This window comes from Mchenga conophoros, linkage group LG7 (assembly GCF_057382185.1).
Source record: "Mchenga conophoros isolate Kocher_MC1m ecotype Shallow Benthic linkage group LG7, M_conophoros_male_GT1.1, whole genome shotgun sequence".
NCBI classification, from domain to species: Eukaryota; Metazoa; Chordata; class Actinopteri; order Cichliformes; family Cichlidae; genus Mchenga; species Mchenga conophoros.
Window position 1 is genome coordinate 23,081,458 of NC_140532.1, and position 20,144 is coordinate 23,101,601.

The window sequence follows — 20,144 nt, forward strand, 5'->3', positions numbered from 1 at the left end:
CATGTATGGTCATTTTAGTGAGCGACATGACCTGAAAACCCAGAATTATTTCTGTCAAGGTTCGGCTGTATAGCAGGCAGAGGTAGGAGCCAAACACAGGGCTCAGAAACAAAGAGATCAACTAAAAGAGGCAGCTTTATTTCCTGAAAGATGAAACTCCACCCAAAAATTAAAAACTGTGAAACTAGAACCTGGGAGCTATAAGCTAGAAACAGACAACTAGCAATTAGCAGCCAGGAAGTTACAAGGGAAACACAGAACACAAGGACCCACACGAAGCCACAATGAGCAGAGGGAGACTGAGGACTAAAACACATACACAGGATAACGAGAGGTTGGACCACAGGTGGGAGCACAGCTAGAACTAATTACAAACTAACAGGACATCGAAAGCAAAACAGAACACAGTGCACACAGGGCAAAGACTACCAAAATAAAACAGGAAACAGATGGACCAAACACAAAAGGCCAGGAGAAACGAATACTGAGACGAAACAGACTAGATACACTGAACACAGGGAGGGAACAGAGACAAGGCTACGAAGACAAGTGCAAAAACACTGAAGATGGAGAGAAAGGGCGAGAGCGAGGAGCAGAGAGTGAGAGTTAGGGAACAGAGAGACACAGAGAGGGGAGATGTAAAAGGAACTACACCTAACAAATCTAAATCACAAGCAATATACAATAAAATCAGAAAACTCATAAGTTTCCTTATGAAAAAGTCCTCTTAGATTAAAGACTGGTCCTACTCACCGACTGGCCTCCCCTATAGTCCAGTCATCCACATGGGCAGTTACAAACACTCTAATACACCTTGCTGATGCACCCATCACATTAGAATTGCGGCAGTAGTTTATACTATTCCACTAAATTTGAATGTCAAAAGTGAACTTCAATTAAACGTTAATATTTAAAATATTAGTGTTTGTTTCTCTAGTTTGAAAACATTCGATTTCATTTTCTTTCCTCGTGTTTGTCCTCAGCCATCCAGGATACTTTGGTAAGGTGGGCATGAGACATTACCACCTGAAGAGGAATACCTCCCACTGCCCTACCATCAACCTGGACAAGCTGTGGACACTGGTGAGCAAGCAGACCAGGATCAACTACAGCAAGAAGCTCGATGGACCCGCCCCCATCAATGTTGTGCGTGCTGTAAGTATTGCCAAATGTTGCCATTATCAAAAATGTTCTCTCATTAAAACGTCTCTAATTAGCAGTTTTTGTCATAATAATTGGACCTTTCATTCAGTTAAAAGGACTAGATCACATCTTTATGGGAGTTCTTGTTGCTCTACTTTACTGTAGCTTGGAGTAGGTGGTGGCATGTCGACTTGCCATTTATATTTATTTAGAGTTTGTTTCTCCAATAGATCCTTCTGTGTCAATTTCAGTAATTACTTCCTCCAAACCACCAACGTGTCTTTTAGACCTCATTCCTACAAAACTGCTCAAAGAAGTTCTGCCATTTATTAATGCTTTAATCTTAAATATAATCAACCTATATGCCTATGTAGCACAGGCCTTCAAGCTAGCAGCAGTTAAACCATTACTTAAAAAGCCATCTCTTGACTCAGCAGTCTTAGCTAATTATAGGCCAATGTCCAACCTTACTTTCATCTCAAAAATCCTTGAAAGAGTAGTTGTCAAACAGCTAACAGATCAAATGCAGAGGAATGGTTTATTTGAAGAGTTTCAGTCAGGTTTCAGAGCTCATCACAGCACAGAAACAGCTTTAGTGAAGGTTACAAATAATCTTTTTATGGCATCTGACAGTGGACTCATCTCTGTGGTTATCCGGCTAGACCTCAGTGCAGCGTTCGATACTGTTGACCAAAATATTCTATTAGAGCAATCAGAGCATGTAGGCATTACAGGTACTGTGCTGCAGTGGTTTGAATCATATCTAACTAATAGACTCCAATTTGTTCATGTAAATGGAGAGTCCTCTTCACACAGCTGTCATGGAGTTCCACAGGATTCCTTAATTCTGTTTACATTATACATGCTGCCTGCAGAATCATTAGAAGGCATAGCAGCCATTTTCACTTCTACGCAGTTTACTCCCAACTTTATCTGTCCATGAAGCCAGCAGGCTTAGATTTCCCGAGTGTGATGAACAGACAGGGACCCAGTGAAGTGCTTGCTCATAGGGGTCATATGATTGTTGGGTTTTTCTCTGTACCTATGAAGTGCCTTGAGGTGACTTTTGTTGTGATTTGGTGCTATATAAATAACATTGACTTGAATTGAATTGAATTGAATTGAATTGAATTGAATTGAATTGAATTGAATTGAATTGAATTGACTTGGGTTCAGGTTCATGCAGAGGTCGTGACAGGTGGCGGTGTGATGGCGGCGTGAGGTCCGTGGCACGTGGCGGCATCCATGGCTGCACAAAATTGTAGAAATGGATGATTTCTGTAAATGTTAGATTTCCATTCATCTAATTGTAATTTTCATGAAATAAAAAGGCATTGTACCAGAAACAGAAACAATGTTGTTATATTACATCACATCATTCTGTAAACAAACAAAACATCAGTCAACTTTTGTTTATCAGTCACTGTACTTAAATTATCTAAAGAAAATATCTAAATAGTTTTTTCTTCTGGATCTCAGAAGGATATTCATGTATTATTTTTGCATAGTGATTAGTTATTATCATTAGCTTGGGTTTTCAAATATATATTTGTTTGATGTAACATGAGAATTTAATTGCTAAAATACAAGTAGAACCCGTTTAATTCTATCAATGTCAGACTTTAATCGTATCACTTTTTTTGTTAAATTCACAATTGTCTTCTTGGACTTAAAAAAAGAAAGCGAATTTTCAGTTGACTCTTGTGTCGTTTCGATCCTCAATCACCAGATGTCGCTATGGAATTATTGCACTTTGTATTGTTGGGGGCAAATCTCGCACAAAATCGCGTTCGTTCCGAATCGCGTTCCTCTTTCAACTAGCCTCCAAGATGGTAGGTTCTACGTTTTATCCCTGTGCATCCAAACTGGGTTAAATCTACTTCCATCCTTACTAACCTGTATAAAATAATCCACTTTAGATGGTGTCTTATAATACACTCATGTTGTAGGAATAAATGCTGGGTGTTATTACCGTTATTTACTCATTTTTGTGAGGACTTTGATGGGTTCACTGTGTGATATGTCGCTTCTCCTGGGCCTCGGCTCTAGCAGGGAACCTAGTTTTACCCACACGCAGAAAACAAACATTTGTAATTTTTTTTGACAACGGTAGTGAGAGTTAAATGTGCAAGGTGGTGGTGGTGGTGGTGTAACCCTGAAACAACCATTGGCATAAAGCGTTAAACCTTCCGATAAAGATGGTTGAGCTAGCATTAGCCTCCTACCTGCTAAGCAGCATGCAAGTACTCGGGGACAAACTCAGCGGTTTACTTTAGCTTTTCTGTGGGGAAAACATGCTATGTATGCTCATTTTATTACAGATTCTTAGCAGACTAACATCACAGTCGACCTGCCGGACTGTTAAGTCTGTTGCTTTGCTAGACGGGAGCTAATGTTTCAAATAAACCTCATCCTTTTTTTAACAATAACTGCAAAATCTTTGCTCACAGCCTACCAAGAAGTCGAAGACCAGGAAACTCCGAGGACATGTCAGCCACGGACATGGTCGCGTTGGTGAGTATACTCTTTTTGACACAAGTTTTAATTGATTGTTTTTCATCCCCGGACGATATGGAGATGGAGTAAACGTTTACCGACTCTCTCCACAGGCAAGCACAGGAAGCATCCTGGAGGTCGTGGTAATGCTGGTGGCATGCATCATCACAGAATCAATTTCGACAAATAGTAAGTCACTCATAATGATATTAGTGAAATTTGAGTACAGTGTGACTACTGTAAAGTAGAACTCAAGTAAACCTGGCTTCCCTGTATTTGGCCATAAAAGTCTTTGTAAGGTAATATGTCTAAAAATACACAGAAGTATGCTTTTACCTCAGATATTTAAGTTAGATTATGATGTCCCTAAGTGTTGCCTGATATGATTTCGGTTGTTGTGTTGGATTCCTTTAGAGATAAAGCCAGGTTTTGTGGCTAAAGCAGTAGGGCTGAGTAATATGAGGAAAATCTAATGTCACATTTTTGGCTGTATCACAAAAAAAAACTATTTTCAGCCATATAGAGCTTAAAATTGCACTGCTATACTCTTTCAAATTAACTGTTTTATATTTTTGACAATAATATATGAATGAATTGAAATGTTTGGGGGGGGGGGGGTTCCATTTGTTGCACACAGAGGTTTTTGACAAATGGCAATACTGTCACAGTAAGTCTTTCTGTGGTCAACACTAGATGTTTAACAAACAAAAGATCATAGCAACAAAAAAGGACATCGGCAAGAATTCACGAGACAAATTAAAACAATTGAGATTAGAAAGATGCTCTTTTGTTCTTATAACATAAAAATTGTGAACCAAAAAATGTGATGGCCTTAAATTACAGGAATGAACGTTTAGATAGTGGCTATAAAAACAACTAACCTACAACCGTCGCAGGTATCACAGCTGGTTTATTTAACGTTTCCTTTGCTGTGTGGGAGACGCTGACATGCAGGGTTTAAAACTGGCTTCATTTTGCAGTGGATGACTTTTCAGCTGATGGAATAAATTCGTGATACTTTTTGTGCCAGTAGGTTTATGGCATGTCTTGCAAATTACCGTATTTTGTCTCCTCCTTGTGAAATCCAAACAACAGTCTCACTCGCTCGCTCCTCTGTAACTCCGGCTGTCGCCATATTTTTCCTTATCAGGTAGTAAACACGCATGCTCAGCACAGGTAAAAAAATTTCCGGTTGGGAGGGGGGATTAATGATGCATTTGCAGCGTGTAGGAGAAAAAAAAACTGACAGTGAATTGCATGCAGACAATAATAATAATAATGATAATAATGGATACTTTATTGATCCCCATGGGGAAATTACTTGTTTTTCTCTGCATTTGACCCATTCACTCAGTGAAGCAGTGGGCAGCCCACTAAGCAGGCGCCCGGGGAGCAGTGTGTAGGGACGGTACCTTGCTCAGGGGTACCTCAGGGTAGCCGTTAAGTGGATTCGAACCGCCGACCTTCCGATCATGGGGCGACCACTTTACCTACTGAGCTATCCCTGCCCCCCTGCCCCCAGACAGCTTTATATTGCGGCAATTTCCACTTGATGTTTATGTTAAAACCATTTTAACCATCGTTCGTGGAAAACACGTGATACATCAAGTATATTCGATGTATCACCCTATTCTATATAGCTGTAGTGTTTCCTAGATGAGGCTTTACAGTAATAGTTTATTTTAACAATATATTATTGTGTACTATAGAGCTTGCTGTAATATATAACAAAATTAATCGGCGGCAAATTCAGCAAGTCCCTCAACCTGTAGTCAGACTCGAGTTATATCAGCTGAGTTGTGGCTGCTGACAATAGTCCCTGTTCTGCTCCGCAGCCTTGGTGAGCTACAGCAGAACAAGGACTACTGTCACTGTAGGGCAGTGGAATTGGAGTGTACCTCACACAGGCAGAAGAGAGTTGAGGTAGCTGATTGAGATGCCACCACAGCAGCTTGGTCAGTCTTTCTGTAGGTTAATACCTAAACAGCTGCATTTTCAAAGAAAGAGTAAAAATTTCATCCAGTAAATCAGAAACATGGTAGACCATCCCCACTACGGAGCTTATTTACTCAACCCAAGTCTACTTGGTGAAAACTGCCATGCAATATATTATTGAAAGATCTGGAGAGCAGTGCACTGATACTGTGTATTATGGACACAAAGAATTTATTGAACCTTCTCCCAATTTGGGGACTGTGCTCATCTATGGAACACATTTATGCTGGGTTAGTTCTGCTGTCCAGTTAAGAGATGTGCTGATTAGTTTTTACCTGCTTGTAAAAAAAGGCTGTAGGAAGAGAAATGCATTTATCTAATGTTTCTATAGAGACTAGAGTCTCATCTTGACAGACTTCATTGTCTTGGTGTGCTTGAGTCCTCTTAGATTAAAGACTGGTCCTACTCACCGACTGGCCTCCCCTATAGTCCAGTCATCCACATGGGCAATTACAAACACTCTAAAACACCTTGCTGATGCACCCATCACATTAGAATTGGGGCAGTAGTTTATACTATTCCACTAAATTTGAATGTCAAAAGTGAACTTCAATTAAACGTTAATATTTAAAATATTAGTGTTTGTTTCTCTAGTTTGAAAACATTCGATTTCATTTTCTTTCCTCGTGTTTGTCCTCAGCCATCCAGGATACTTTGGTAAGGTGGGCATGAGACATTACCACCTGAAGAGGAATACCTCCCACTGCCCTACCATCAACCTGGACAAGCTGTGGACACTGGTGAGCGAGCAGACCAGGATCAACTACAGCAAGAAGCCCGATGGACCCGCCCCCATCATCGATGCTGTGCGCGCTGTAAGTATTGCTAAATCTTGCTATTATTAAAAATGTTCTCTTGTCATAATAATTGGACCTTTCAAATCTTTACGGGAGTTCTTGTTCCTCTACTGTAGCTTGGAGTAGGTGGTGGCATGTCGACTTGTCGGCATTGAGTATCACCTTAGGAAATTGGATTGTTGTTGAGCAGCTGGAATCAGACATCAGAAACCGTTTTCTTTTTTTAAAGAACAGGTGTCCTTTAAACAGTTGAAACACTCATAGTGGAAAGTTAAATGTTTTGGATGGGTTTCTGATGAATTTGGTGCAAAAGTGTACGTGGTGCTAATAAAACAGATTTAAGACTTCTTGGTTTTCCTTAATTTTTCTGCTTTCAGGACTTTTTTTTCCCCCATTTTACACAACATTATACTCAGACATTTACATTTTTAAGGAGCTATAAATTCTGGATTTGTACCAGATAATTTTCCTGTTTTCAGTCATTGAAAATTATTTCTTTTTGTAAACATAATTTCATTTTAATAGAAAAGTTACTCTTGTCTATTAAAACTTGACTTTTGTTTGTTTGTTTGGCTGCATTTTGCTTATTGTGCTCACGTTAGCACACTCCCTTCTTACAGAAAGTTATACTGGGCATAGCTCTACCTGATGCAGCCCCAAAGGGGATTTGTGTCTCTGGCTAGAGTTGAACCAGCATCCTTTTTCCTCGCCAAGCCAATGTCTAACGTTTGTTTTGTTGGGTCGACAGACTTTTTTTACTTAACTAGTGTGGTTTTGTTTGTGGTGGTTATCAGTTCATCTTAGGTTGGCTTACATGTCGTAGTTTTAGCTGTTAGTCTTATTAGATAATATTACAGTGTATTGTCAGATAAAATAATGATCTCCACCTGTGCTTTACTTTGCAGGGTTATTACAAAGTCCTGGGCAAAGGCAAGCTGCCCAAGCAGCCTGTGATCGTCAAGGCCAAGTTCTTCAGCCGACAGGCCGAGGAGAAGATCAAGGCAGCGGGAGGAGCCTGCGTGCTGATGGCATAACGATCCTGTCTGTGTGTTTTTGCAGAAATAAACTGTATAAATGGAAACTGGTGTGTGTGTAATTTTTTTCGCCCCACTCCTAAGTTGCAATTTGATTAGCATGGAAACTGAAGAGATGCTGTTAATTTTGATTGAAAGGTGTGAGGAGCAGAGGAAACTTTTTCATGTGAGGAAATCACCTGGATCCTCAGCACTGTTGGTCTTGTCCTTGTAAAATCTTTTTGACAAGTGTCCAAGTTACAGACTGAACAATATTCAAAAATGCACAGACTTCCTGTTTGGTTCTTTTAATATAGCAAAAGTCAGTCGTTTCTAATGACTTACAATGAAACGGTATTGCTATGCTTTTGGTAATAATATAAACTCACCAAAAAAATACAAATGTTGCCGTATGTGCTTCAGAAAGTCAGCACTACATTGAACAATTAAAGAAATGGTCAGAAAGTTAATTCTGATGTTTTTTGTCACGTCATTCTAATTAGAGGCAAAATATATGTATATTCAAATTTCTGAGGAACTTGTTTATATAGTGCTTAATCAGCTGCTTTTAAACTGCTACCTTTAAAAGAATTTTGTTTATTGGGACGTGGTGATACCCAACACAAACTACCAGATATAACTTAACAGCTTGTTCTGTAGACTGGAGGCCCGAAATGGTGTATCTAACAAGTCATGTATAGAATAAAACAGTCAAAAATAAAACTTTAATATCAGTAAATATTAAAGTTTTCTCAATTGTATCTGTGTGCAAGCAAAGCTGAAACAATTCAGTAATTGTTTGTCATGAAAGGTGTCCATTTTAAGAGCTTTCCTTGGAAACACTGGCAGTGTGCTAGACATGGCAACATGAACTTAAGAAGTTCAATTATGACTTTCACTGCAGATTAAGGATAGTTAGGGACAGTCCTGCACTTTTATTTGCGTCTCCTTTTTATTATTTTTATTTGAGGTTATATGAATTAACTAGCTGATTGATAGAAACAGAAATGCAGACTAATCCACAATCAAAATATTCATTATTTGTTTTCCACAAAACCGCACAGAAAAGATGACAAGGTAAGGTAAACGCATAAATTTCACCCTGGTTCATGATTTGAATACTTCCTCCACCACTAAGGGGCGGGCTTTAATATGTAGGATTTCCTGCCGTGTCATTTGAAAGCAGCTAAAAGCGTGACGTGAATGCGACTGAAACGAGGGAAACGTCAAAGCCAGAGTGTAAGTGTGCGGAGCACAGTTTTCTCTAACTTTGCATCCAGTAACCTGCGTACATGTTAAACGTGCAGAGCAGGTAGACGAAGTCTCCTGACACGAGGTTTGTTGACGGTTCCTGGAATAAGCAGAATGTGCTCTACATGTGACAACGTCATGCTCTAGAATGTGAGGCGTGCACTTCGAAGTGTTTCACGTCTCAGTGTTCCTGAGCTTCCATCGAGGGAAACGGGTCTGTGTTTAACAGTTCAAAGTAAGTAGCTTCAGAAAGAAGTGACAGCCCAGCTGATTTAATTTGCACGCATGCGCTGTTTCTAGGATATCCGTCCCATATGTTCTTGTTTCCCACACTGCATTTAAGGTGATTATAGTTGGTTCAAACCTTGTCGGAGGGGAAAAAAAAAACATTGATCTTTGTTAACTGGCCAAGATTTGTTAACACAGTCTTATTTTTGTACTGATGTAGCTTTGTTAACTTGTTTTCTGACATATTGTGTTTCTTACGAAGCAGCTGAAAAAGGGTTTTCTCAATATCAGATTAGAAAAATCAGATGCCTATTAGATATGCTGGATCCACAGAGCAGTTTGACATCTTAGTTTTAAAAAATCCCAGTAAGTGATAAATTCTTTTGTTGTATTATATTGGTATATTTACAATTAAATTCTTGTCTTTTCAATATTTGTGTCCTGTAAAGCGATCTTAAAGCGTTCTTTGTGCCCGTTCCTTGGGTGAAGGGCACCTGAGTTTTTCCCTCCACCTGTCCATGGACAGCCAAGCCTGGCTGGAGTCCTCCCTGCAGCGCTCTGCCAGTCTGGGCTTGGAGGTGCTGCAGCGAGCCTCCAGGCGGAGTGTGGACTGGGCGAGCACTGCATCCCAAAACCCCACTATGGCAGATGAAGACACAGATATAGCTGACGAGGTGCTTTTATCTTTCGCCTTTAATATTTATAATAATATAACCTTATAATGTAATCTAAATATAAATACTTTTAATTCTTTGTTCAAAGTTTGTTTTTGTTTTTTTTTTATCAGCTTGTCTCTTTTCATCTCTTGCTTTTCCAGAGAAATCCCACAGAGCTTGATGATGCCTTTGCAAAAATCGCTGAGTTCATGGCACAAACCACTAGTCATTGCAAAGTTAGTGACTATGTCCCAAAGCACCTCTATGTGGACTTCAGCTACAGACCTGGGAGAATAAAATATGGATTTTGTCTTTGTTGCAGAGATTTTACAAGTCTGGTTGTTGCACGCAGCCCAGTGACATTGAAAAGAACCACATGTCCAGGTTTCACACACAGCCAGCATCTGCAAAGACATCAGCTGCGCTACCAACCAGGAAATGCGACAAATACCAAGTAATTCTGCGTTGTGTTTTTGATTATTTGGAATAGGAAAAGCTCAGAGGCTGACAAACCCAGAGCATTTAAGGCTTTATATTTAAGCAATTTACAGTAGGTAATTTGTTGGCCAAAAAAGTGGAAAAGGGAAACAAAAAATTGAGTTGGAGGCTTCAGAAAGTTAGCATTTTACAGTGGCATAGACAGTACCAGCAGAATTCAGGAAACTCCTTTGAAGTTGTATAGATGAAGTTTGCATTTCAGTTTGGGGGCCTGAGTTTTACTATTTACATGTTGTCAAAAGTTTGACTTTAATTCATCTAAAATGTAAAAAATAATCATTGCATTAAAATCTTTTTATTTGCTGCTTTCAGAACCGCGTGTCTGGATCCAGTGAGGATTTTTATATCGAGCTTTCACCTGGAACATATGCCATCACTGCCAGTGTGGCAGAGTCACAGCAGCAGACTCAGCTGGTCAGTGTTAAAGCTGGGGAGAGTGTCAACCTCACCTTTGACCTCTGACCCCTCAGCTGACCAAACCTGTCACCCTTTAATAACAACTGACCATTGCACATGCTCTTTGTTTCTTGCTTCTTGTATATAGATTTTTGCATTAAGAGTTTACATTTTATTTTACTGTAATGCACTTAAACACATTCTTACCTGCACTAAGACCACATCATTGTATTGAAATAAAATATTTTTGTAATCAGTTTTTTGTTTGGCTCTTCAACATGCACTGTACATGAGTTTACACTGAGACAATATGTAAATATATTGGCATTGTTCTCAGAGAGACTGCAGTCCCACTGGTGGTCGAGGTTTGAAGCTGGTTGTGGACAAAATGTCTCTAATGTTTGCTCTTCTTCCTCTGGTGCCAGGAAGTGACTGAAACAGGGAGCTGTGATTTGGTGAGGCACTAATTTGTGGTTCAGGGATGCTGAAACTCACAGGTTGGGTTGTCCTCCGGGGACCAGCACTCCCTGCACAAAAAAAAAATTCCATCTGAGCTCATGCATATTGCACACATATCAGAACGCATACTGTATACTGCTATCATCAAAAACAGCATGTTGCATCTTTATTGGCATTTTGTGAGACAAGTTTGCACTTATTTGTGACCATTAAACGTGAGGGTAAAAGGACTGGAAATGCATTTGTTTACAATACATCAAAAATAACATGCATGTGTTCATGTGTGCCCACACTGTGTAGCAAGCAGCATCTGCTATAAAGGTAACAGAGAATAACATTTAGTCAAAATATGAAAAACATCATCGAAAGGATTTCAGGACCACTCTACACAGCACTTACTGGGGTCTCCAGTAAAACACCCAAAAAAGGCGAAGAGGATCGGATGTTTTTAAGATTGGATAAGAACAGACTAGCAGATGGAAATACACTGATTTATGAGTTTACTAACAAAAATTCAACCAGGTAACATAAGGTCAGGTACAGTGTCTTTTGAAATGTTTAATTTCATTCACTTAAGTAGATGATGTCAAAACAAGGGATTTTAAACATGTCTTGTCATGATGTCTTCAATTTCAATATCTCCTGTCTTCTAACAGTAACACTCCAGTGTTCTCAGTAAATGTGTCATTAACCTTAAACACTGTAGGACCCATTTGTTTATGTGATATCTCCAGTGGAATCTACCTGTGATCTATTTTTTCACAAGGTTTCTTTTTGTTTCCAGTTTTCTTTTGAACTTCTTCAGAACTTATTAACTCAGTGTGTGTCTGATTCTCACCTGGCTGCCTGTGCTGTGGTTCTGGTCCAGTTCTTCTCCAGTATCTCCAGGGAGGACGCTGTTGTTTACTTCTTATCTTCAGTGAAGGAGAAGTTGATGCTCTAGTCTCATCATGGGAAAGAGATGAGGAGGAGGAGGAAGATGGCAACTCGGGATCACTCGTCCTCACATCTGCATCTCTGCGGTCCACCTGCTTGACTTGCTCTGTTTTATCAAGTTCATCTGATTTTCCAAAGCTAGCTCCAAGGCTGGGTGGAACTAAACAGGATGAACAGTAGCAAGAGGCACATGCTGAATGGCAGCAGTCGGTGCAGTACAGCTGGGGGGCACAAAGCCAGCTGCAGCACTGATTGTGAGTGACTGCTTGGAGCTCCCGTACTATTCTGGCATGACGAGAAGCAGAAATGGGCAAAAGCAGACTTTCAGGAAGCACATACACACAACTATTCCACATCAGCACCCGGAGGCGTCTAACACCGTTACCTACAGGAAGGAAAGGTGAGCCCTTTGAGTGGATTACAGATGGTGATCATGAACAGACATTGGTGATTTATCATATGAATATTTATCTTAGGAAACAAGTCTCCCGTTTGAAAACGGTCTCATTAGAATTATTGACTATAAAGAAAAATATCCTTGATTGTATCCACACCACTGAATGTCATATGATGATGTTATAATATAAAATATACGACTTCTGCCGTACCTCCATAACCATCTCTATGTTCTGTGGCTGCCACCACTTGACCTGGACCGTATCTTCTCAGATCTTGTTCCCATGGTGACAGGACAGCGTCGCCAGGAGCCAACCTGCATGTGCAACCTCTGCTGTCATTGACCATGTCAAGTGAACAAACGAGCTGGCGCTGGGAGGAGGCAATCTCAAACGTTGCGCTTTCTGCATGGTCAAAGTCAACCACCCAAATTCCACTGCAGCCCTAAAATTGGAAGACAGTCTTCAAATATTTACTCGTCCCTTTTTTAAAATTTGATTTTTAGTCCGTTAGCGTCTGACTTTTGGATAAGAGCAGTGACTCTGACACTAAAACTTTTTTTTTTTTACTTCGGCTCATCAGGTTATATTTTTATGATCAGTTTTTGTTGGATTGTACTGAAGCTGCGTCACAATAGATTAAATGCTCTATATTTATTCTGCTTTTCCTCTGAAGACCAGGAGCTTTCCCACCACTTTTTAAATGGGATGGCACAAGGAGAGCCTTGTGAGAGATTGGCGACCTTACCTAGATCTACTCCACCACTGACGCTGTGACAGCTGGGACAGATGGGAAAATTGGGAAAACACTGGGCACAATTTTTGGGCAAAGTGCTTATTAAAGCAGTCAGTCAATGAGAGCCCTGCTCAGTGCAGCTGATGTGCCCCTGTGCACTCATCCAGATGCTAATACATTAAAAGTGGTGTGGCTGAATACCCTTAAACTTAAAGTCAGCAAATACTGTAAATGTATAGTTTCATTTTTAAAACGATTGTGCTTTTGCAGGAGTAAATAACTGAATTAGCCCGTATTAGCTGTAGTAGAAACAATATTCAATGGTCATGTGTCACCTGTATTTGTTTTATGACAGTGCCCATGTAATAAAGGCCATCCCGCTCTCTCCTGGCCAGGACTCTGCATCCTGGGAAGAATTCTGGGCTGCTTAGGGTTTGACCAGACAGGATACAGGAGGTAACCGGAAGATTGGGATTACTCCGACTGCTCCTATAGTGTTAAATTGTTGTTAAAACAATGTTCAAAGTTTAAAAAGATTAAAAATTGTGCAACTAGACCTGAGCAGGGGTGAAGATATGTGGTGCAGCTGTGGTATTGTGACAGAGGTGGAGGGACAGCACCACTTGGCTGGATTGAAGCTTGGCAGTGATGGTTGGCTCTCAGCAACGTACAGAGGAATCACCTGACAGCAGTAATAGAACCACACATACTCAGACTCACAGTCACTGTGGGGCCTATTTTTTAGAACTACCGAGCAATTCTCAGTCTATACCTTCTCCAGCGTGCCATTCAAATCGAATGGAATCAGATAACAGCTCCCCCTTGTGGTCTGTGTGAAAGACTGCAGATAGTCCCTTGTGTTTCTGTCCAGTTTATTTCCTATATCTTGCAGGTAGAAAACGTTCACAGGCCTCCCAACTGCCAGTGCAGGAAGAGCTCTCAGCACGGCCTCTGGTTGATCAGGAAAGCCTGTGAAAAGAAGGTGGACGGCATGACAGGCAGGGTCGGTGAGAGCAATACTCAGAGCAGACAAGAGATCTCCGCCTGAGCTGCAGCTGATGGAGTGAATCCAGGACAGAGCCATGTACACTGTGTCAGGAGCACAGGAGCACATGTGGCAGGACCAGCAGGTCACCTTCAAGGGAAAGAAAGACTCAGTAAATCTGAGGTTCTGCTCAAGCTTAAAAAAATGTCCTCAAAGTACTAAAAGCTCAGGGTGAGATTAAAAAAATGAAGAAAATGAAAGAATAAGAGTGATTAGTTATTTAAAAATCAAATCATATAAAGGTGAGGTAGTATACTATATGAGTTTACTCAATTTTGCACTTGACTGACTTCATGCACAGCTGTGATCAAAAGCCCTGTGTGTGAATTCACTGGATCAAAAATCCAAAAGAAATTCAAACTAGTGCACCTGATTCTTGTTTTAAGTTAATAGTATGCTGTACAACCATTCTACCCTGGAAATGAGCATACAAAGAAATTATTAAAAGCCCCAAATTACCAGATCCCCCTCACCTTGCTTGAAAAGCTCATGATGTTAAAGAGAGAGTCCCTGTGAGACGCTTTATTCAGCAACGTCTGGATCAGCAGGTGTTTCACTGACCCCAGAACAGCTCTCATGTTCTCAGAGCTTTCCAGGACAAACGTGATGTTGCATCCCTGCTTTCCCAGGAGCAGTGGTATCAGTGCAGCCTCACATGTCACCATCTGTCCAGATGTCATAGTAACACTGTGGTAATGGGAAGGAATCACACAGTTTTCTTTTATTTTTTGCCTTTTTTGTAAACTGTAATAGTGAAAAGACAGTGAGAAAGGGCGAGGAATCACCTGAAAATCTTTGAACTATATTTAGGCCAAATGTAACATATTATCAAAAAGCACAAAACACATAACAATGAAAATATCTACATATCTTGTGAACATTTTTTAATCTTTATTTAGATTTTTTTTTGTTTTAGAACACACTTTACCAAATTTTAAACTGAGCACCTGCATCAATTTTTATGAAAAATAATCAGCACTTTTCTAAATGTATAGATAAATTAGACAGATTTATAGATAAATTACAGGTTTTTTTTAATGTTATGTTTTTAATAATTATTCCAATTAGTCATAATGCAAAGAGGCCAACTTTAGAACTGTCTATATTACTGGATCATATTGGAATAACTGATATACTAATGTGTACGTCTCTTTAATGTTGCAATAGGTGAAGATGGGACTCATTTAATTACTTTCATGTGTGACTATATATACTGAACATATACTGTATATATTGTATATATTGTATGTACTAACTTTATATTTTGCTGGGTAGTAGTTTTTCACATTTTAATATATATATTTTTAATATTATATATATCGTTTCTTATTTTATTGTACTTTGTAATATCACCCCAAATCTACAAATTCACCATACTATCAGATAAATGTAGTGGAATAAAAGCATGTAGTCTAATCAAATGTAAAGTTAGAGGACTTAAGTAAATCTACTTCCATCAAGTTGACTCAAATACAGAGAGAAACTTGAAACATTTCTTTCTATGTCCGCAAAAATAGCAAACACAGTTATTAACCTCTTTCAGTAAAGCAGCTACAAACATGAGTCACTACAATTGAAATATAACACATTTAAAACACAGATTACATTACCTACATTTTTTGTGTCGATCACAGTCAGCTGCAGACAACAACTTCAACCCATTGTTTATGTCGGTTTCCATGGTGTTCGAGCCTGAGCTGGCCCTCTTCATAACCACTGGAGGGCCTGTTTACCTGCCAGTCGGCAGGCCGGGTCACGCTACAGTTGCTATGGTACAGCTACACAAAAACAGCAGCTGTGAAAAATGACACTAATCTCTGCAGATGTGTCAGGACTTTTCTTCTCCTAACTCTATTTGATTTTTCCTCTAATTAACAACTCGAATTAGGTCACCTTCAGCTGGTCACACATTCATAAATGGCTCTCAGATAAAATGGCACTGATAAGATTTTCATGGTGCTACAGCTCATGTGAAAAAATGAGCAAAGGCACTAAAATGTCACCGTTCATTTGTTTATTCAGTGGTACACTTTTGCCTCCGTTGGGTGATAAAACCTATCACAAGTGTCACTACAATCCTGTAAACATTAAAAGGCAGTGACCTCAATGCAAATACATGATTCAACTAGAAAATACATTTACAACATTATCAAATATAGTAGAGAAACGTCTAATCTGTATTCAGTAGATTGTGCTGAGCTCCTAATCTACACAAACTAACAGTTGTTCTCCACGGCTGCAGAATACCATGTCTGGCAGCATAATACTAATTTGCTGGATATTACAAAGAGCTAAAAATCACAGTTATATCACAATCTTAGAGATTACAGCTTCTGTTAACTACCTGCACAGCACGTACTACTGTAGCGACTGCTAATACGAGACTCACACACTCTGGGCTAAAAGAACGCTACATGTTAACCTGCAGGTGCGAGCAGCTGCAGAGTGAGAACGGCTGCCTTAAAGGCTGCCAACGTTAAGATCAGTGAAGTCATTGTGGAGCATCAGGACTTCTAAACGCAGCAAGCAAACCGGCAAACAGAAACTGAAAGTGTGTGAAGGTAGAAATCTGAAGTTCTCCAATGAGGCATCTGGTTGTAGGAGTAAATGTTCCTATTGCTTTTGGTCAGTGTGGGTTTATTTGTGGGTAGGAAGATTAGTAACCCAGGTCTCTGAAGTCTGTGGAGCTGCAGAGACGAAAGTGGGGGGAGAAGAGGCAGATTTGGTTAGACTTAGGCTTTGCCAACTTAATTAATAATTAAAGGTAAGCAAGGGTTAACATTAATGAAAGTCACCATTATTATGTTTTCCATATACTGCTACAATAATGAAAATGCAAAACTACTCCAGAAAGCAAAATGTGGTGCTTGAAATAAGCAGTGTATGGATATTTTTTTGCACTGGTTCTTTATGCGTGAAAAACTCCCAGCAATGCACAACTTTCTATAAGTAGTGGATTACACCCTAATTTAAAAATGAGAGTTTTGTGAAGGTTTTGAATGTTTGATTGCACCTCATGATATTAATTTGATAAACTGCATGATACCTTATTTTGAAAGGTATAAATATAATTTGCACAAGAAAAAAAATGTTTTTAAAGCTAAAAGATGAGAAAAACATCTTACCCTTCACTGAATTGCTTTTTGGCAAAATGAATCTGCTCCCTCACAGTTGTCCCAATCACCATGATCTGCTGTTCTGTATCGATTACACACTGCAAAAACAGAAATGTCAAAACATTACAGAACCGCGTTGGTTATAGTAGAGCCATTTTAGTTAGTGTAGTTAATCATCTAGCTTTTATCTTGTATCTGTTTACATCACTGTGTTGTTTCCCCTCCAGGATGGATGGTGGTGATGTATGGTGGTGATGGATGGTGATGATGGATGGTGGTGATGGTGGTGATGGATGGTGGTGATGGATGGTGATGATGGATGGTGGTTGCAAAGCAGAAGATTTACCTTGAGTGTCTTTAAAGTCTTGCTGCCCAAGGACATGAGATGCTTGTTACTTTCTGAAAATAGATGTAATAGATGAACAGTAATATGATGACACCGCTTCATATAAAAGTGTTCTTATAATTTTCATTCAGGCAACGATTGTTGTGTTCCTTACCCACTATGGCAAATGAGCAAGTTATCCTGATTTGTCCGACGGTCAGGCCGAGCTCCTTGATGTGACCATCGATGCAGAGCCTGCGCTGAAATGGGAAGCCATCGGTCTCCATTTTGATCTCTTCGACCAGTTCTTTTAAACTGAAAGGGAAACAAAATAATTCAACAGTTCTCACCTCACATGCTGCAGATGTTTGCAGTACATACTTAGGAGACACTGAAAAATGAACTGGTGTCAGGAAAATGAAAAATTAGTGAAGACATCTCACCCAAATCTCTCCGCAGTCACAGAAGACATCAGATTCAACTTGCAACCTGTATCAATCAGCAAATTCACTTCCTGTCCTAAACACTGTATACACAGGGGAGGTGCATGTAAGATAGGAGAAATAAGAAAGAAAAAAATCCTTTTGACAAACAAGTCACGGATATTTTGTGCTTGAAAAGAATTTTTAAGTAGCCCAACTTCCACCCACCTTGCAGGGCACGAGGATGAAGTCATCCTCCTCATCCTCCTGTGAATTTACATGGCTGTGGCTCAGACGAACCTCTCCATTGCTTGGTGTTACTCCACACATGTTTATCCTGCCTCTGCACAGCTTTGCCTCCAGTAGGCGCTTCTGGAGAATATTGTGTGGTTGCTACAACAGAGATTACAAACAACACAAACACGCCTACTGAATATATATCCTCAGTATTGTCGAAGCCTAAAATCAGATCTACAGTCTGAGCTAAAAATGCTATAATATAAAGACCATCTTTAAGCTCATGTATACAATTTAGAAAGTATTCTGTCGCCTAACTTTGACATATTTTTGTGTTATGGTTTCTTCACAGAATCCAGAGTCATCCATGTTTGGCTCATTGGTGATTCTAAATTGGCCCTTGGTGTGAATGTGGAAGCAAATTAAATAGCTGTCTGTCTCTTTAGCCCTGTGATGGACTGGCAGTCTCTCCAGAGTATACCTTGCCTCTCACCAGGTGGCAGCTGAGATGTGCTCCAGCCACCCTGCTAGAAGTGGTTAGGAAAATGGATAGACTGATAAGATAACAATATAGATTCAGGTTTTCACTTTAGAGTATAAATCATTGATAAATTTCTCTCTCACACACACACACACACACACACACACACACACACACACACAGAAAGAGAGAGGCAATGGTCCTCCTCCCCATCACCTATATAATGTCTATATAATAATGGCCTTAGATATGAGGCTCACCCCCTGCTTAGAAGTCCCGAGTTTCTTCAGTCCATCCAAAGGAAGCAGATCAGCGGAGTCCTTATGGAGGAACTGGATCGCCTGTTTCAGCCTCCTCTGTTGCCTCAGAGTCGCTGCATCCAGGACCCCCTTTTCTCCGCGGTTCTCTGTCCGCATCCCTGTAAACATGATGGCGGGCGTGTGCTTGTGTTGCCCCGGCTCTCTGACTGCCTGCATACAACCGAGCCTAATGAGGAATCCCCGATGCGTCAAGTCCACATTAGAAGAGGAGACTCCCCCGTAACATGACAGGTAGTTAAGACAGCCCAAGTTGTAAAAATGAATCCTGCTGTGAACTTTCAAAATAAAACCCATTTTCCAAACGCTGCATAGCCCATTGCGCAATGAACGGATGGATGTTTTAATGCTGCATTACAGATTCATGAACTGCTCAACTCTGAGACCCCTGAAAAGTGGATTTACTTCGTTCTTCCACTAACACAACCCTGAATTTATATTTTTATTGTACAACCTTTAAAAACACTCAAAATATTTTTCTTTCTGTGTACAAAATGCTGAATTAAGAATATTTCAGTTAAAAGTAAGATTTCTTTTCCTTTGGCCGCTTAAGTGTGCCATGTCAGAAAAAGATTGAGAACTGCTACAATGCGAATCTGGTAAGCTATGTTCATTTGCTTCAGATAACTCAGACTACAGTCTATTAAAGTGCCTACAGCTCACTGTTTACAAAGACCAGCTGTACTGCATATGTCCGCGCCACAAGTTTATTTATTTATTTATTGTGTTTCATATAAATGTTCAAGGAACATAAATGATTAGAAAACGGAAAAGACGATGGGCCAATAATTCACTGGAACAAAACAGATGCAAACATCAAAAAGTAAAAGAAACACTGTGGTGCACTGAATGTTTAATAATGACTGATAACGCTTGCACATAATCCACAATATGTTATATTCATGTATGCATTTCTTGGGTGTTTGCCAGCGCTTTAGTGGGATGACAAATTCTAGAACTTTCTGAATTCTCACCGGTTTTATTTTGACAGCAGCTTCCGGTCTCATTCAGTATGTTTGCGTGACTTTGCTTTTACTTGAGGCAGGTAGAACGAAAACAGGGAAACATACGTCACTTTGCTGCAGCGTGACTCCAATAACACGCTCTCACGTGGAGAAACCACTTGCACAAAATGTGAAGCTCTATGAGCAGCAGGCCTGTAAGAGTTAACTCACGTTTTGCAAAACAAAGGCTTTTTGGTG

At 39.9% G+C, this 20,144-nt stretch overlaps 4 protein-coding genes and 1 non-coding gene across 6 annotated transcripts; 3 read left to right on the top strand and 2 right to left on the bottom strand.

Moving 5' to 3' along the window:
* The first annotated feature begins 2,856 nt into the window (after nucleotides 1-2,856).
* Nucleotides 2,857-7,512, top strand: rpl27a (ribosomal protein L27a). The gene is made up of 5 exons (XM_085282965.1): nucleotides 2,857-2,975; nucleotides 3,594-3,657; nucleotides 3,753-3,828; nucleotides 6,275-6,449; nucleotides 7,337-7,512. Exons 1-5 carry the CDS (start codon nucleotides 2,973-2,975, stop codon nucleotides 7,463-7,465), a joined length of 447 nt encoding a protein of 148 aa, XP_085139091.1. The 5' UTR covers nucleotides 2,857-2,972; the 3' UTR covers nucleotides 7,466-7,512.
* LOC146570127 (small nucleolar RNA SNORA3/SNORA45 family) lies at nucleotides 5,962-6,092 on the top strand. Its single transcript, XR_014893487.1, has one exon. It is a non-coding gene; the product is annotated as a small nucleolar RNA SNORA3/SNORA45 family (small nucleolar RNA).
* Nucleotides 7,513-8,633: 1,121 nt separating the features above from the next.
* Nucleotides 8,634-11,074, top strand: akip1 (A kinase (PRKA) interacting protein 1). The gene is made up of 5 exons (XM_085281137.1): nucleotides 8,634-8,930; nucleotides 9,373-9,597; nucleotides 9,741-9,815; nucleotides 9,902-10,033; nucleotides 10,390-11,074. Exons 2-5 carry the CDS (start codon nucleotides 9,442-9,444, stop codon nucleotides 10,537-10,539), a joined length of 513 nt encoding a protein of 170 aa, XP_085137263.1. The 5' UTR covers nucleotides 8,634-8,930; nucleotides 9,373-9,441; the 3' UTR covers nucleotides 10,540-11,074.
* lg7h11orf16 (linkage group 7 C11orf16 homolog) lies at nucleotides 10,673-15,697 on the bottom strand. The gene is made up of 8 exons (XM_085281136.1): nucleotides 15,655-15,697; nucleotides 14,518-14,731; nucleotides 13,772-14,134; nucleotides 13,557-13,681; nucleotides 13,335-13,488; nucleotides 12,477-12,708; nucleotides 11,771-12,253; nucleotides 10,673-11,000 (listed from the first exon to the last, which is right to left on the bottom strand). The coding sequence occupies exons 2-8, from the start codon at nucleotides 14,722-14,724 to the stop codon at nucleotides 10,807-10,809; spliced, it is 1,758 nt and encodes a 585-aa protein (XP_085137262.1). The 5' UTR covers nucleotides 14,725-14,731; nucleotides 15,655-15,697; the 3' UTR covers nucleotides 10,673-10,806.
* A 346-nt stretch (nucleotides 15,698-16,043) lies between these two features.
* On the bottom strand, nucleotides 16,044-19,189 carry LOC146570130 (nuclear receptor-interacting protein 3-like). Of its 2 annotated transcripts, XM_085281139.1 has the most exons (8): nucleotides 18,886-19,189; nucleotides 18,136-18,300; nucleotides 17,929-18,011; nucleotides 17,661-17,800; nucleotides 17,473-17,559; nucleotides 17,364-17,437; nucleotides 17,170-17,258; nucleotides 16,044-16,731 (listed from the first exon to the last, which is right to left on the bottom strand). In XM_085281139.1, exons 1-8 carry the CDS (start codon nucleotides 19,099-19,101, stop codon nucleotides 16,701-16,703), a joined length of 885 nt encoding a protein of 294 aa, XP_085137265.1. In that variant the 5' UTR covers nucleotides 19,102-19,189; the 3' UTR covers nucleotides 16,044-16,700. The 2 variants fall into 2 exon arrangements, with proteins under 2 accessions (XP_085137265.1, XP_085137264.1); XM_085281138.1 differs by lacking the exon at nucleotides 17,364-17,437 and having other exon boundaries at nucleotides 17,507-17,559.
* Between the last annotated feature and the right edge of the window lie 955 nt (nucleotides 19,190-20,144).